This window comes from Xenopus tropicalis, chromosome 2 (assembly GCF_000004195.4).
Source record: "Xenopus tropicalis strain Nigerian chromosome 2, UCB_Xtro_10.0, whole genome shotgun sequence".
In the NCBI taxonomy this organism is placed as follows: domain Eukaryota; kingdom Metazoa; phylum Chordata; class Amphibia; order Anura; family Pipidae; genus Xenopus; species Xenopus tropicalis.
This window is the reverse complement of record NC_030678.2, coordinates 68,112,621-68,131,006: the sequence shown is the minus strand read 5'-3', so window position 1 is coordinate 68,131,006 and position 18,386 is coordinate 68,112,621. Positions and strand designations below refer to the sequence as shown.

Below are 18,386 nucleotides of genomic sequence, written 5' to 3'. Positions count from 1 at the left end.
TAGAAAGACATCGGTACCCATTTTAGATTCGTGAGAATGTGTACTTTCCAAAAATATATGTATTTCTGGGGTGAGCGTACTCTATACTAGCTTTATTCCACATATAATGATGTAAATGTTTTAATTTTGCAGGAGCTGAAATGACATAAATGATAGATCATATGAGGGTATGTTCACATTGGGGCCCCTACGTGCCACATACTTAGGTAAACCTATACATATTGGGCATCAAACTGTTCAGTGGACCCCTGGTGTTCATATTTAGGGTGTTTTATTTGGTTACTTTATGACCTATAGGAGACAAGATACTATAGACTGGAAGCTTTGAAGTGATTTTTTTAAAATTTCACAAATTTTAATAAAAAACAATAACTTTAGGAAAGCATTGCAACTTGATAGTTTGGAGTAGACAGACAGTTGTGCCTATTCTGGATTCCCCAGAATCTGTTCTTTCCAGAAATGTGTAATGTTCTAGGATAAACCTTCTGTTAGTGGAATTTTTAGCCTTGAAATCTAAAGTATGCAGCTTTCTGAAGCAGTGCTTTGGAAATTTGGTAGTGTACTGCTGGGAGTTTTTGATCTATACAAGTGAGAAATCTTCATAAAACTAAATATATTTGGTATTGTCACGTTCAGGAGTAGTTAGGCAGGTTATATATAGGCATTATGGTTGAACTTGATGGACATATGTCTTTTTTCAACCCAACTTACTATGTTACTATGTTACAATGGGACTTTCCAAATCAGTTGTATTTTTGTGCATAAAATAATTTTTGTTTCTGGTATGTGTGTTTATATTATGGAAAATGTGATTTTTAAAATTTTTTTAGACATTTAGAAGCCTATATGTTGTTACAGAATTGGAATTACACCATTATTTTGAAATAATGTCCTGAAAAAAAACAATATATTGTTTTCCTGGGTAAACTAAAAGTCCCCCCAAGGAAAGGCCCCTAAAGTGAAACAGTGCAAAATGTTCAAAAACTGTCTGGCAGTAGAAGGTCCGCTTTGACCAAAACGGCTGGCAGTGAAAGGGTTAAGATAGGTACAGGAAAGGGCTGAAAACATCCTGTGAGTGGGTAAAAGCACATCAGCATACAGCCACCTATGTTGTCTTCTTTGGTAACCACATAGTTGATGAACTGGCCAAACAAACAACTAGCCCCCTGTCAAGAACACGCCACTCTCAGACGCACATGACACCCGGACGGGGAAACAAGGGGTTACACTCAGTCACCTTTCACCCAGGTTAGACTAGCCTCAGACACCCCCAAACACATCACCGCCCCAAAATAACTATTCGCTGCCAACATCTATCATTAACAGGCGATAGAAACCTAATCTAAATATCTCCCTGCTCTCTACAACAGGTACTATTTCCCAATACGCAAACTGTATCACACACTCCCTCTTACTGTAAATAGGGTTAGCTTTCACTAATTCAACAAGCACTCTAGCAGCCAAAGGGTTAAATTACAGTCAAACACACTCTTCTGCTAGCAGTCAACTAGTTAATTAGCATTTACACAGACAACTTCACACAGACACTCACAGACATGAGGTTATAACATTCTAGGCCCAGGCATTCATACCAGGTACGTGAGTCTTAGAGCCAAAGGATATAACTTATTAAATTTATATTTAATATTACAAGGGTAAACAGTGCATTTAAAAAGATTTTACAAAAAGAGACAAACACATACAAAACAGTGAATAAAATAAAAGGGAATAAAACACAGAGAAATGTACGTTACCAAGTAAGGAATTTCCAAGTGTCCTCCTTGAGGTAAGGGTTTGAAAACCTGAGCACACACACCCCAACAGAATTGGGACCTCAAAATATGAGCTATCGAGTACCTGGGTCTGTTGCCCTTTTATCCCCTGCTGGGACCCTTCCTCATTACCGTATGCGGAACTTGTCCCTTGGAACCCCCTGCAATTCTCAGGCCAGTTGCTGTCATATAATATTGGCACGTGCCAGTACCCAATATTATTATGAAAATATGTGCTTGCTTTAACCCATATGTGGGTGATCAGAATGATACCAAATATGAGGGGTGTGTCATGTCCCAGTCCCCCAGAAAGGATCCCTCCTAACTGGTGGGTATAGGCTGTCCCTGTTTGGTATCATTAGGAAGCATGGGACCTCCTCATAAACAATATGTGATTTATGAGGATGTGAACCCTAAAGCAAAGGAGATATGGACCCCTTTCTTTAATTCATATTTTCTCATGGCTGTTCCCTTCTGCTGTTCTTAGGTCCACAATTGCCTTTCTTTGATCAACAGATCATAGAAACCAAAGGCCTCAGCTTCCCTGCCCCAGATGGCCTGGCTCCGAATTGTCTGATAACCCAGATGAATTTTTCACTTTCCACGGTCCCTTGTTGCATATTTAATTAATTAAGGGTCTTTGTGGAGACAAAGCCAAATGCTGCCAAGTTTAACTCTGGACATGCCAGGGAAATACTATGCTGACATAACACCCCCAAACTATTTTCATCCAAGCACAAGTAAAAAAAGTACACTTCTGGTCCAAGTCCTTTTGCACCAATCAGAGAGATGTAGGAAAGTGCCAACAATTTGGAAATGGGGTACTTAACAACTGCTACTAATACTGGCATAATAGTGAGCCCCCATTTGTTTAGATGCATCCCTCAGGTGTTCCTGCCCTAGCTGTTGGTGAATGCCACTAATAGCCCGCCAGTAAATATTGACACCAGTATGTATCTCTTATAGCCTTTACCATATCAGCCACTGGCATGTGTGTGACCTGTAATGTCAGGTAACAGGCCACACACATGCCAGTGGCTGATATGGTAAAGGCTATGAGAGATACAAACTGGTGTCAAGATTTAAGGGTTACAGGTATGTCCTTGTAATTGTTGATCCATATTCCCAATGGATTGAAGTGTTTCCTCGTAAAAAGGAAACAATGCAGGTTGTATTTGACAGCCTGTATAATTAAATCTTTCCTAGGAGTCATTTAAAAAAAAGTGTTTGCAAAGGGCACTGACGTAAAATGATATGTTTTTATATATCGTCCTAATTCCAACAGCATTGTCTCTTAAAGACCAAACTTTTTAAAACAGAGATAATGAAACAATCCCAAGGCCTTATGTAGCACACCCATAAGTGTTGGCTATAAGTATCCTTGAGCGTTGTGCTATTTGAGCTGTGTTGATTTATGTAGGCCTTAACTTGGCGAATTCCCTGCAACTCCCAGGATCTTGCTGCCCCCCGGATGAGTGCTTACCAGGTTGCTGGTGATCTGCCTTGGGTAGAAGACTTGAGACTGCTGATTAACCAAACAAACTTCTTTGTTAATTCTAAACAGCATTCAGTGGTGTTATATGTGGACTCTGGTATCTCTCCCCAATATCCAAACCAGGAGCTTCTCTCTGTCTAGATAATCTCCCCTCTTTGGGAATATGCTGTGACCTGAGCTAGCCACTGAATATCCCTGGACTACGACCAGTAATGCCGGAAGGTGATAACTTTACTGATCTGACTTCAAGATGCCCAACTAAATAACACTATCTATCCTTACACTCCTAGAGTGACTATAAAATGTCTAATTGAACTATCTAAACTGGCTCCTGTAGTGAGGTGAAGTCCCAGGAAGAAGTTCCTGGGACTTCACCTCACTACAGGAGCCAGTTTAGACATATGAGCCATTCCCCTTTTATATTGTAGAGCACCTCCACCTAGTGGTCACTTCTGCACTGGAAAGAATACTAATAGTACACACACTATTGGGACCACCCTTAGGTGTCCACATCCTAACAAAGGCCACCCACTAGTATGCTTGTCTAAAGGGGAACCCAGGCAAAGGGGCCTAAATCTTAGCGTCCCTACACTTGTCCTTGACAAAATTACTAATCCTCTGGCTATAGAACCCTGCAAAGATAACACTGAGTAGGATTTAGATTATTTAGATGGGCCAGCATATTATAACAAATCAAATTGTTATCCCAATAGGTTATGATGCAAGGTACCTATTTTCCTATGATCCTTCCACAGAGTATTTATTTTTATCTGTGGTAAATGGGCATGCTTACCCAGAGGGAAGGTGCACTGTAGACATACGTCCATCAAGTTCAACCATAATGCCTATATATAACCGCCTAACTACTAGTTGATCCAGAGGAAGGCAAAAAAACCCATCTGAAGCCTCTCTAATTTGCCGCAGAGGGGAAAAAATTCCCTCCTGACTCCAAGATGGCAATCGGACCAGTCCCTGGATCAACTTGTACTAAGAGCTATCTCCCATAACCCTGTATTCCCTCGCTTGCTAAGAATCCATCCAGCCCCTTCTTAAAGTTATATAATGTATCAGCCAGTACGACTGATTCGAGGAGGGAATTCCAGAACTTCACAGCTCTCACTGTAAAAAATCCTTTCCGAATATTTAAATGGAACCTCCCTTCTTCTAAACGGAGTGGGTGCCCTCGTGTCCGTTGGAAGGACCTACTGGTAAATAAAACATTAGAAATGTTATTATATGATCCCCTTATATATTTATACATAGTTATCATGTCACCTCTTAAGCGCCTCTTCTCCAGTGTAAACAGACCCAACTTGGCCAGTCTTTCTTCATAACTGAGACTTTCCATACCCTTTACCAGCTTAGTTGCCCTTCTCTGAACCCTCTCTAACTCAATAATGTCCCGTTTGAGCACTGGAGACCAAAACTGAACAGCATATTCTAGATGGGGCCTTACCAGTGCTCTGTAAAGGGGAAGAATAACCCCCCCTCCCGTGAATCTATACCCCTTTTAATACAGCTCAAAACCTTGTTTGCCCTTGCAGCTGCTGCCTGGCATTGCTTGCTACAGCCAAGTTTATTATCTACAAGGACTCCAAGGTCCTTCTCCATTATGGATTTGCCTAGTGCAGTCCCATTAAGGGTATACGGGGCTTGCATATTTTTACATCCCAGGTGCATGACCTTACATTTATCCACATTAAATCTCATCTGCCACTTAGCTGCCCAGATTGCCAGTTGGTCAAGATCCTGCTGTAGGGATGTCACATCCTGGATAGAATTGACTGGTCTGCAGAGTTTTGTGTCATCTGCAAACACTGATACATTACTCATAATACCCTCCCCTCATTTATGAACAAATTAAACAAAAATGGACCCTGTACAGAACCCTGAGGGACCCCACTGAGAACCTTATTTCAAGTAGAGAATGTGCCATTAACAACCACCCTCTGTACCCGATCCTGTAGCCAGTTTTCTATCCATGTGCAAACGACTTCACTAAGACCAATAGACCTTAGTTTAGAAACGGTGGGGAACGGTATCAAATGCTTTGGCAAAATCCAAATAGATTATATCTACTGCATCCCCACTGTCCAGCTTCTTACTTACCTCATCATAAAAAGCAATTAAATTGGTCTGACATGACCTGTCCTTCATAAAGCCATGCTGATTACTGCTCATAATGGCATTCTCCACTACATAATTCTGAATGTGATCCCTTAACAAGCCTTCAAATAACTTGCCCACCACGGATGTCAAACTTACAGGCCTATACAGAATGGTTCTTAACCTTAAAACATTTAAAGACAGTTATTATTTTTCAGTGGTGATGCAGTGTCCCCCTCATGGACTGGTTGGGGATTTGGGATGATGAAGCGACTTAATACTTATGTTTCTATAATGGATTGTCTGATTAATAATAGTTATGTTGCTATTATTGCCCTGAATTCAGAGGTGGCCCAAATGCCCTCCAACACCATAAACGCCCTAGACTACATAGGATTGAACAGGATGGTGTCTGTGTTTTGGTAGGAGAAGAATGTTGTACCTATATTGATAATTGATAAGCTTTTTGTATAATTACACATGGCTAAAGTTTAGGAGACACAGAAAAGAATGGCTTTAATCATTTTAAATGGATGGACAGTGTTGAAAGTCGATTAAGTAACTTTGTTGGAGTTTTCTTTATGCCCATACTAGCGATAATTGCCCTAGTTCTTGGTTTATTCCTTCTTATAAGAATTTTATTTTGTGCCATAAATAGCTGTGCCTCCTCCCATGCTGTTGCTAAGATTTAACCTCACATGATAAAGCCAAAGGGAGGACTGAGAAAAAGATTACTTTGCCTCAGGGTCGGACTGGGAGGTGTAGGGCTCACCGGGGCTCCCGTCCCAGGGGCCCTGCAGGTGCCTCCGCCGGCTGCGTCCCCTAACACCCCCCGCAGGGTCCCCCACCTGACGTCCTTCCCTGAGTGCGCATAAATTTAATGTGTCAGGGGAGGAACGGTCGGGCAGAGGAAGCACCAGCAAGGGTCTGGTCTGCTTTGCCTTTATGATACATATGTTACATTAAGGGGCACATTTACTAACCCACGAACGGGCCGAATGTGTCCGATTGCGTTTTTTTCGTAATGATCGGTATTTTGCGATTTTTTTTTTGGTATTTTTTGCGATTTTTTCGGCGTCTTTACGATTTTTGCGAAAAAACGCGAGTTTTTCGTAGCCATTACGAAAGTTGCGCAAAGTTGCGATTTTTTCGTAGCGTTAACACTTGCGCGCAAAGTCGCGCCTTTTTCGTAGCGTTAAAACTTAAAAGGCGCGACGTTTCGCGCAAGCTTAAACGCTACGAAAAAACGCAACTTTGCGCAACTTTCGTAATGGCTACGAAAAACTCGCGTTTTTTCGCAAAAATCGAAAAGACGCCGAAAAAATCGCAAAAAATACGAAAAAGTCGCAAAATTTTCGTTTCCAATCGGAATTTTTCCAATTCGGATTCGAAATCGTGTCTTAGTAAATCAGCCCCTTATTCTGCTGATATCTAGTATCACTGCCTCGCTGTACATTTCCGCCTCACTCTATTAATAGATCTATATATTAGATCAATAGCTCCAATTTGTGTTCCTAATAAAGGCAACCTAAGGCAAGGAGGGGAAAGGGGATTTGCTTGAAAAAGTAGAAGATATAAATGCCTGAATAAGAGAAATGTCATATTACACACATAGCCATTAGAGATAAGGCTAGGCAGATCTAGCAGATCACCCCCTCCACAATTGTGTGACAGCTAGCGAAAGTGCTGGGTGTGCATTTAACAGGAAACCACAAGCCTAACAGTAAACTTATATTTTGCACGCTTTTAGAAATAGATATTTCTGTTGCAAGATGTTTTTGCCTTTTATGGAAGTTATTGCAAGGTTTATTGTGCTCATTGATGTATATGTTGTTTATAAAAACATCTACCACCATTGTTATTTGAAGCCTCTCGTATCACAATTCATTGTTTGTATGTGTTTCAGAAACTGCCTCCACAAGATTTGTATTTTGTCTGAGAGAACCTTATATCAGAGTTATGACAGGTGCTTTGGGCTACAAAATTACCAACATCAGAAATACTTTTTACACCAGATTGAAAATGAGGCACCATATATTAATAATTGTTGCCTTGTTAATGAGGGTAATTTTCAAAAACACTGTAGGTCATTTAAAACCACAAGTGTATTTTGGGCCTGCAAAAATTCCCTACAATGCATTGCACATAAACCCATTCATTAAAAGTTCTTGTGTCAGTATGCTCTCCTTGTACTGCTGCCTTTCTTATACCTGTTCTTAGTCAAACACTGCTTCGCATATAATTGCAGATAAATGCTCTGAACCAGATGGTAAGCTTTAGGATTTCCACAGTTCCCTGCATCAATAGGTGCAGTGCAATATGTACCAAGAGAATTAGGCACTTATCATTCTCACATGGAATGCTGGAATTATGAGTAACTGCTGTGCTTCTTATAAAAATATGAGTGCAATTGTGTTAATTATGAAGGGTTGACTGCAATCTCCCCCCTCCTTTTGACTGCAACAACACTGAAATTTTGTGGGAAAACCCTGCATTGTTGGAAAATAACATGATGATTGTTCTGAAGGTGCACTACATCTATCTATCTTTCATCTATATTTTATATATATATATATATATATGCAGGAGTAATGCCAGCACACACAGGGTTTCATACAAATGTATATAAATTGATTTTTATTGATACATTATACATTCAGGACATATCGGAGATAATCGCATATAAGCGCTTATATGCGCTTATCTCCGATATGTCCTGAATGTATAGCTAGGATTGCGTTACCTAGCAATGGCGCACGAGTATGCGGGGGCCACAGAGACTTGGTACGCCAGTGTGCGTTCACCCGCCGCTATCCCAACCCTAACAGCACCCACTGCGCTCATCATGGTGGCATGAAACAGAAGGTATGCTTGGGTACTTGTGGCATTTGTGTCCTGCAAGAAAGCTCCCTGTGAGAGAAGGCACACCTCCCCCGCCCCCTTCCTGCTTCTTGTTCCTCCTCTCTGGCTGTCGGCACCTCTATGACTTTGCGCTCTATTTTATTTTCCTATAGCCTATACCCAATAAACGTATGAACACTTCTTTATCATGTTTAAAGAGCCACGGATATTGTGTACATGGGTTGCTAGGCAACCACAGATTTGCACTATTCGTCAGTCATATCTTTAAGAAAAATATATTTTATAATATGTTTGCATGTATAATGCTATTTAAATAGGAAAATAGCAATTAGTGCAAAGACTGAGCTTTATTCGTGAGTGTATACAATCCACAATGGTATTTCCAATAAAATGAATCTTTGTTCATCTCCTTTATGAGTTCTAAGAAACCAATGTTAGTCAGTACAAGGTATCTCAATTTGCACAGATTTGATCACAGATCTTTTGCTTTTTTGCTTGGAACTACCAGACCTTTGTCTTTGAATTTTCAGACCCAGATCCTCTCTTGCCGTATCTGAGGCCAAAAGAGTTCCAGTTGTAGGTAGAGAGATCTTTTTCTCTTTGAACCAAAAATTCCCCTTCAGGTGCAGAAATAGATCGGCTAGGCAGTAGGGAATCTGTAGACCAGGGATGTCCAGTAGAAAGTGATTTCTTTCTGCGGCATAATAGAGAAAGTACAGGCATCTGTTCTGCCCTCCGTGTAGTAGGCACCTTTTCAGGACACAGCAAGGAACCAAGCCACTGACTTTTTCCGGGTACTTGGCTGTATAGCTCATCTGTATAAAAGTAACATATTGTCATGTATTCCCTTTAAACTATCACAATCCAAGGCAATACCATTGACACAATATAAAAATCATTTTGTCCCTGAACTGTTCTATCAGTGTGCCAAAACAAGTGTGAATTTGTTTAGGTGGGAAACTTTTTTGCCAATTTAACACAATTTTCAACAATGTAATTTTAGGCAAAAAATGTCACAATAACTTGCTGTTCACATTTCTGCCACTTTATTTTTTGCCCTTTATCCATACATTACCTTACAGTACCAAGCTAAAACTAAGTTAAAAAGAAATTATTTAAAAAGACTCTAAGCTATTACGCTTAAGTCTTCAACTACTTCAGCTAGACACTTACCACAAGTGTCTAGCTGAAGTAGTCAGTATTCAGCTGATAGGTCATCTAGATTAAAGAAAAATTGGAAAGATGAAACTAAGAAAGAAAAAAAATTCTGTGTAGACAGTTTTCCAATGACCCCCCTTCAGTGGTCCATGAAGGATGTTGTGAATGGAATTAAAACTCTAAAGCGGGTCTTAACACCTATGTACTGTGTTAATGTTTAGAGCCCATTTGCAGGCACCGTCGCCCCTGACTTAGATGGTTGCTAGTGATGTGCGTGCCGGCCTGATACCCGTGGGCGTGTTCGCACTGCCACACACTTAATTTCCTCGGGTCGCGGGTCGGTTTGGCCGAGCTCTTCCTGACACCCTTCCCACCCACAACTTAACTGCACCCCACTTCTGCCTACAAGAGTGCCTACAGGACATTCATGGTGTCAGAGATGGGCGGGTCGAGCGCGGGTATAGAAATATCCACAGAGCAGCGCGCCGTGTCGGGCGTGGGTTGGGAGAGGGCGGGTTAGGGTCAGATGCGGGTCCAATTTTTGTGGATGCTGTTCTCAAGCTAGCCTTGGTTTGGCCTTGAGGGCTGTTCCACCCGTTGTGGCATAAGAACAGTTATTTGTTTAAATACCCATACTCATATTTAATTATGTTGTATGCTACCATGTTACAAAGTCTATAAAAACCCAGAGCTGTCTTTGTTCTGTTGTTCTGACTATCTTTTGCTCAGACGTATGTATGTGTCCAATAAACTTTACCCTTTCACCTCAAATGACCTTTGGTATCAGACTTTTCCATAGCAAAAACTACAGCGATACACTATTGATTGTTTAAATAGAATTTGTTGTATCATCCATCCAAGTCTAGAAGTCTCAATTTACTTTACCATTTAAGTCAGAAATAAAACTGTTCTCAGGAATTTATGTGAGAAATTTTACACTATAAATGATAAGTATAAAATATAAATAAAATATTTAAAAAAAAAATGCTTTGACACTTTTCAAACACAGTACTTGATCAGAAAAAAATAAGAATAATTTTCAAACTTTTATAAATCTCTTCCTAATTACCCAGTAAGATTTTGCAGAAAAGTAAAGTGATTATTTTTTTGGGATACTATTTGGACATTTTATTACATAATATTTTATAAAACAAATGCATGAGTGTATGTCAATATATAGCATATAAAGCACTATAGCGAGTTCATTGTTATTGTACAACAATCATAAAAAAAAAACTTTTGTCACCTGCAGTGTTCTAATAGGGAGAAGTGTCCTTCTATTAGAAAGTAAAAAGGATGCCTATGCTATTCACATGACAGTCAGTAAATACTTTAGAACAGAAAGAGAGCATTCCCTTATAGCATGATTATCTTTCATACACATTTTGTTTTTCATTTTAATAAATGGGGAACAGTTGGGAAAAGTCATTGTGACCGCTGCTGTTCTCCATTAAAGAACTGTGAGAATACAGCAGTCAATACGGTGATCACAAGCATCCAGTAATCAAGAGACTTCTAAAAATCATATATTGAAAGACAGCATCTATGATTATACACACAAAGAGCTCACTCCATTGTGAATAATGCCACTTTAACTGTGTACACAGGCTTCAAAATGTGTAGCTTGTGTACACAGTGACATAACCATAAGGGGAGCAGACCCCTGTCTGCAGAGGGAGAAGGCAAAGAATGGGGTCCTGGTAAACATGTAACTGGAGAGAAGCTGCTGACAGGGGGAACATTTTTATTTATAAATACTGATTGATTAAATACTTAAAATTAACATTTTCATTATTCACAATGAAATGTACTTTAAGTAGTTTATTTTTTATGTAGTGGCAGAAATCCATGATTTCAACTAGTCTATGATCTAAATCTTAAAATCATAAAATCATTTAAAGCTGAATAGAACATAATCACTGTAAGCAATGATTGGGATTATTGAAAATACCTGTATTTTTGGCTGTGTGGTCAGACCTTCCCAAATGAATTCCCAGCAAAAACAAGAACAGACACAAACTGGACATAATTATCTTTGTTGGCCACAAAAATAGCGTATATTTTCAGCCTACAGAAAATCAGACAGAAATAGATTCTACTGTTAAAAAAGAAATAAGTAGCTATTGTGAGTTACTGTAACTTCTTTTATTTTTCATGTTAGAATATTCTATGGTTTTATAGGAATGTTGAGTTCATTTTAATGTCTTAATAAGATAATTAGTTAATCCTTCTATCCAACACAATTAGTAATAGTATTCTATATACTTTCTTAAATTTGTGAAAATCCAGATAAATTGATGCATCATTACAGGTTATACTGGTTCTTCTTACCTTATAGCGTGCTAGTTATCTCTAGGTACTTCAGCCAGAACAGCTAAAACAAACCTGACAACCACTAAATAGTGGCTGTCTATTGCATTTTACAGCAGCCCATCTTGCATTTGCCACAACCTACAGATTGTCAGTCTGGGCATGGAAGAGTTACAAGGTTATATAATGTTTTTATATCTTTATATAACCTCTTTATATCTTATAGGGACTTATTTTTATATTTTAATAAGAACGTATTATGATTACTTATTGACATATTCATAGGAATCTACAGCTATTATTAATATTTCATGTTACAGCATTAGTTTTAAATTAACTGTTTTTGCTCATGTTTGACAACAAACCTGCCCCCTCATCCTCTCTCTTACATCCTCCCTCCCTTCCATCCACCCATTCACCCATTCATCACCAATTAATTTACCTCTGCTGCTTTCCATTTCTTTGAACTTTGCTCTCTCCTGCTTAACATCATGTTTTCTGTCACTTCTTCCTGTGCTCCGTTTATACCTTTACTGCTTCCATTGTTTCCATTTAGCCTCTGTGATCTCCCACACAATTCCACATGCATTCCTGTTCCCCTGTGCTGTCATCTTTTTTGACTGCCACAGACCACAGTGTTAAACAAGAGAGGAATAGTGGAGGAGTTGGTAGTTGGGGGGGGGGGGAGGCAGCAGCAGGTCAGAAGATGGTTTGGCATGCCCGACAGAGGCATGTCTGACAGAGGAATGCACTATTTATAAGGATATCATTTACAGTTTGGTCAATAGGAAAATGACCAAACTGTAGGTTATATCTATATATATCTATATCTATATGTGTGTGTGTGTATGTGTATGTTATCTTATATGCCAGGTATCTATTGTAGAACACACAATTCCACAGATAACCCATTTATCATATTCTGCTTTGCTATGATGCATGAAAAATGCAAGAAAAAACACCTGTGAAAACATATGCCTAGATAAAAAGTCCTAAAACAAGAATGACTTCTGATCCCTGGAACATTGCTCTTCTTTCTTAGTGTGCAATAAATGGAATGTATGCCTTTCTAATCCTGGGTTGCCCTGTCCCATTTTCCTTTTGCTTATGTAGTAGGACTGGCCCTCACTAAGGTGGGAGCACAAGTGTGTCCCATTTATGTTATTTTATTGTAAATAAAAAGGAATAATACTGCGTATTGCAACATTATTGCATCCTTTTACATTTTTAACTTTCCATGTTGCAAGGTGTAGAGCAATAATTACTGACTTAGATATTGACCACTATTCATGCCTCATTTGCTAAAATAAAAGCACAATGATGTATATGTATATGTGAGAAGAAAAAGTGTCTGTCTTTTTTAAAATACTTTAGAAAAGTGTTCAGCACTAGGACAGTTAATTTCTATAACAATCTTATTGCCTGTGTTTAAGCAACAGGATAAAGTAAACCTAATTTTAAAATGAATTCCACTTTTACCAAAGTCTCTAGTACACTCTTGCCTTACCCTAATGCATATAATTAGCAAATGCTTTGTGCAAATCACAAAGTAATATCTATTAGCTAGTGTGTTCCCTTGTGGTATTTTTACTCAAAAGCACTCTCCGTATATCTCATCTGTAAGTGCCTCAGTTATATTATCAATGTCAGTTTCTACAATTAAATTGTTACCTCTGTCTAACCTAGAATACCTAGTTTCTACCTACTTTTATTATACTTGATTCTAACCCATACACATCTTTCACCTGTTTGCCGCAATTCCCAAATTTGATAGTTACTTACCTTAATTAAAAAACCCACCTTTTCAACAATAAATCTTCTCCACTTTGTGTCAGTGCTCCAGGTACTATTCTGTTAGTCACTATTCCTTTTCTTAAGCTGCTCTCTCATACCTGAATCTGTTTTACTACCAAACACTGACTTTTATGCTAACATTTTATGACATCAGCACTTGAAAGCCCAACCCCTATCAAGATATGTGTGTGTGCATTCAGATCATACCAAAACTATTATATTTCTATTGAGAGAGAATAAAATTCTGTTTATGCCAATTCCCCAGTACAGCCCCCCTGACTTGGATGGTTTCTCTTCCCAAGCTAGCCTTAGTCACTTGTATCCTGGCCTTGAGGGCAGAGTCACCTGTTTGGCTGTAAAAGCTCTTATTTATTTTTCTGTGCTGTGAAGTAATATCTCTATACTCGACCCCAGTAACACTATTTTACTCCCATACCCCTTCCCATGTAGTCTATATAAAATTAAATATAAATAAAACTGACTATATATAAAAATAATACTTATACCTGTGAAATTGTTTAATATTGTCTTTAAGTATATTTTAACAGCCAAATCAGTTTTTCCAGTTTAAACAGCTTAGGTCCAGCTGGTTGATTTCTGGAGATCTGTTTCCAATAAATAGCTCTCAATTACAAAAGTTTTAATTGATGTTACATAATAGATAACACAGGGAATCCTAATATATTCTTAAAGAGTCTTGAAGCATAATTTATAGTCAAAGTAAGCTTGTGAGGCTCACTGTAACTCTGGCAGACTGTGGGTTACTTTATTATGCAGCAGGCTTTCTCTAACAGAAGGTTATTTGCATCATGTGTTTTGCCTAGGGCTCCAGCTGCCTTGGCCTGCCTCTGGCAACCTCACCAAACAAGCAGATCTTAATGTTTATGGCCACCTTAAGATGGGCACTAACCTATGAAAAAGTGATTTTGACCTTTTTAAAGGTTAAAAATTTAGTCAGGGTGTCCAGGGCTCATAAGAAGGTAATACATTTACAAGATATTGAAGGATCAGCCATCTATCTAAGAAAACCAGGGGGGCATGTATATAAGAGTAGATAATTTTTGGTTGTTTATGTTGTTGCTGTAGGTGATTAATGTTATAGGTGTCTATTTTAGCAGTGATTTAACAGGTTGAGAAGCTAGGCTTGAAGTACCAAGGCCTGAAACATTTTTTGTGTCTCTCCCATGTAATATAAACAAAGTGTTGATAATAAAGCAGATTTCTGTTTAACACCTTAAGTGCCACAGATTGTAGATTCCACATTCTAATGCACTTCCAGGTCTGGGAGCAGAGGAGCACTTTTAAAGATGCTTCTTCACTCTCCTCTCATTCTCCAGCCCCTAGCCCATGAGGAAAGGTGGGGAACAAGTGCCCCTTGGGTGTGATCATGTCTTTCAAGGAGAAATTAAACCAAAGAGGGATTTTCCTATAATACATGCCTTTCAAGGGGAAGTTGAGTAGTTTGTGTGTTTAGGGAAAAAATAGTCATTTACAGGCTGTCCTTAGCTTTTCAGATAAAGAAACAGGAAAGAGTTAAAGACTGCACAGCTTGCTGGTTAAAGACTGCCAAAGGTATAAAACCCTTCCCAATAACTCACTTCAGTTTGGCAAAACATGGAACATGACATATTGGTTCCCGTACTGCTTGCAGTAATTAGAGGTTTGCAGGAAAGGGCAGAGGAGGAGCGGCAACTGGAGCCCCCTGTTCCTTTGCCGCTTGCTAGGATCAGACAGCCTCGTCAATTCTGGAGAGCTATCCCTTCCCTTAACGAGCTGTCTGATGATGAGATGGTGCGGATGTACCTCCTGAGCCGTGCTGCCATTCTGCAGGTTTTTAATTTGGTCTCCGCACGCCTTGTTTTTTTACTGGGTGAAGGGTTAAGTTTAGGTAGGCAAACTATATATTGTTTTTTTTTCAGGAGAACCTGAGCTTTCCAAATCTGCCTGAGTTTTTGTGTATTTCCACTTCTGGAACAAGATTTAAAGTTTGAAATAAAAAAAAAAGAAAAAATGGTATTTTTCATGATATAGGGATTTATACCAGAAATATATTTTATTTTATGGACAAAAATTCAACTGATTTGGAAAGCCTCATGTCTCCCGAATGTGCCAATACCTGATATGTATAGTTTTATTGAGATTTCTGACTTCTATAGATCAAAAACTCTCAGCAGTAAATTACCAAATTTTCAAAGCATTACAGCAGAATACGGCATACTTTAGATTCCAAAGGCAAAAATCCTGGAACATTAGGTTTACCCCAGGAAATCATATATTTTTGAAAAGTACACATTCTGATGAATCTGAAATGGGTAACTATGTCTTCCAACTCCTAAGTACCGAACGGCAATGCTTTACTGAATTTAGAAAATTCTAAAAAATCACCTAAAATCTTCCACTTTCAAGCATCATATCTCCCATATAACATTAGGTACCAAGAAAATACATCCTAAGTATGAAAGCCAAGGGTCCGCTGAACAGTTTGATGCCCACTGTGCATAGGATCACCAATGTATCTGGAATTTATAGACCCCAAAAGAAAGTTAGTACATACAAATAGCCCTAGAGATCTCTTTAGCTACTGAAAATTCAACACGTTTACTGCATTTTCTGTGGGGTAAAAACACAAAAAAATACATTGACCCCCCCAAAACCATAAATTTTTGGAAAGTACACACTTGGGCGAATTCAAAATTGGTACCCATGTCTTTCTACTCCAAACTACAGAGTCGCAACGCTTTCCCAAAATTGCCGGTTTTGATGAAATACCTGAAAATCACACAATCTTCCAGTTTCAAGCACCTTATATCCCACATACCATTAGGTACCAAGAAAACACACCCTAAATATGAAAGCCAAGGGTCGACTGAACAGTTTGATGTCCATTGTGCATAGGATCACCGATGGTATCTGGCATTTAGAGACCCCAAAAGTAAGTTAGTGCATACAAAGTGTATACGCTGCAATATAAGCTACCGGCATGTACATTATATGCCATAAGACCCCCTAACAGTATGGAGACCCTAGAAAACTATACATTTTCCGAAAGTACACATTCTGACAAAACAAAAATGGGTAAATTCAACTTTCTACTGCAAACTACCAAACTACAAAGCTATTCTAAACAGAACGGTTTTTATGACTTTTCTGAAAACTGTCACAAAGCTTGCATTTTACCCCATTATGTACCCCCACATTTTCTAGCGTATCAACATAAAACATTCTAAATATGAACGCCAGGGGTCTACTGAACAGTTTGATGCCCTATATGCATAGATTTACCAAACTATGTGGTGTACAGGGGCACACAAGTAAAAATAGTGCATATGAATTTTCACATAAGATGCTCCGGCTCATGCAATTTTTGCACCCGGTATGTGTATTATGTCCCATAAGACCCCCTAACAGTAAGAAGACCCTAGAAAACCATATATTTTCCGAAAGTACACATTCTGACAAAAAAATGGGTAAATAAAACTTTCTACTGCAAACTACCAAACTACAAAGCTATACTAAACAGATCGGTTTTTGTGACATTTCTGAAAATTGTCACAAAGCTTGCATGTTGCCCCATTATGTACCCCACATTTAGTAATGTATCAACATAAGACACTGTAAATATGAACGCCGGGGGTCTACTGAACAGTTTGATGCCCAATATGCATAGATTTACCAAACTATGTGGGGTACAAAGGATGCCAAATTGCAATACAGCAGACAAAATGTCCATGTGCAAAGACAAGTAACAAAGAACAATGTAAAAAGCAATAAAATTGATAATAAAAAAAAAAATCACTAAAATCATTTTTTTGCCTAATAATATCTGCAGTCAGAATAACAGTTTGAGTATTTTGGCTTGGGCAAATAAGTTTTACAGACAAAGTCAAGCGAACAACAACTATGCATAACTGAAAATGCAATAAAATGCCTAAAAATGCAATAAAATACCCAAAAATGCACCAAAATGTAGTAGAAACACCAAAATAATACACAAAAGGTATTGCGCAGTGCGGTTAGCGAACACGCTATCCGCAATGGCAATAAAACATTTTTTTCAGGCAAGAATAAAAACGATGCAATAAAAAAAAAATTACGTAAGTGTGTGTGTACATTAGGTAAAATGTGTTTTGTGTGCATGTGTGTGTGCAAGTAAGTGTGAGTGCTGTAAGTGCTGTGAATGTGTGAAAACCCCCAACCCCCCCCAAAAAAAATGCATGTGTGTGTAAGTGTAAGTATAAGTGTGTACTAATGTTATAAGTGTGTGATTGTGTGTTTGTGTGTGTATTTGGCACCTACCTGGGCTGAAGATTGAAGACAGACCAGGAGAGATGTCACACACCAGCTGCAGACCATCATGAGTAGGCGGTGCAGAGGGGGGGGCAGAGAGCAGAGGGGGAGTGGATGTAGAATGCACGTGCTAGGCTTTTGCTATGGGGCCCCTGGGCGATCGCGCCCCAGGGGCCACTTATTCCCCCCTCTGACTGTTGTCTAGAGGCTGGGGAACGAGCGGGGAGCGAAGGAGCGGCTTGAAAAGCCGCTTCTCTGCTCCCAGAGCCGGAAGTGCAGCAGGATGTAGAATCTACTTCCTGTGGCACTAAGGTACTTTGATACACAGGACGTATATTCTATGTCCTGTGGCACTAAAAGGGTTAAGAAACAAATATATTACTGATTGTTACAGAAAAATATTTTTACTTTCAGCCTAAAAAAAGCAAAATGCATTCTGAATGACAACACCAACTAGACACCCTGCCAGGATCCATGGGACCACCCCAGATGATTCCCTAATCCCTATGAAGTTGACAACCTCTTATGCTTGGACTAAGAGCGCTGTTGTAAGGGGACCCACAAATACTGGGTAAGTGACTGATTAAACAAAAATTAAATGC

At 39.0% G+C, this 18,386-nt stretch overlaps 1 protein-coding gene across 1 annotated transcript; it reads right to left on the bottom strand.

The window, feature by feature from the left end:
- Positions 1–8,565: 8,565 nt before the first annotated feature.
- kiss1 (kisspeptin) lies at positions 8,566–11,566 on the bottom strand. The gene is made up of 2 exons (NM_001162859.1): positions 11,345–11,566; positions 8,566–9,050 (listed from the first exon to the last, which is right to left on the bottom strand). The coding sequence occupies exons 1-2, from the start codon at positions 11,418–11,420 to the stop codon at positions 8,737–8,739; spliced, it is 390 nt and encodes a 129-aa protein (NP_001156331.1). The 5' UTR covers positions 11,421–11,566; the 3' UTR covers positions 8,566–8,736.
- Between the last annotated feature and the right edge of the window lie 6,820 nt (positions 11,567–18,386).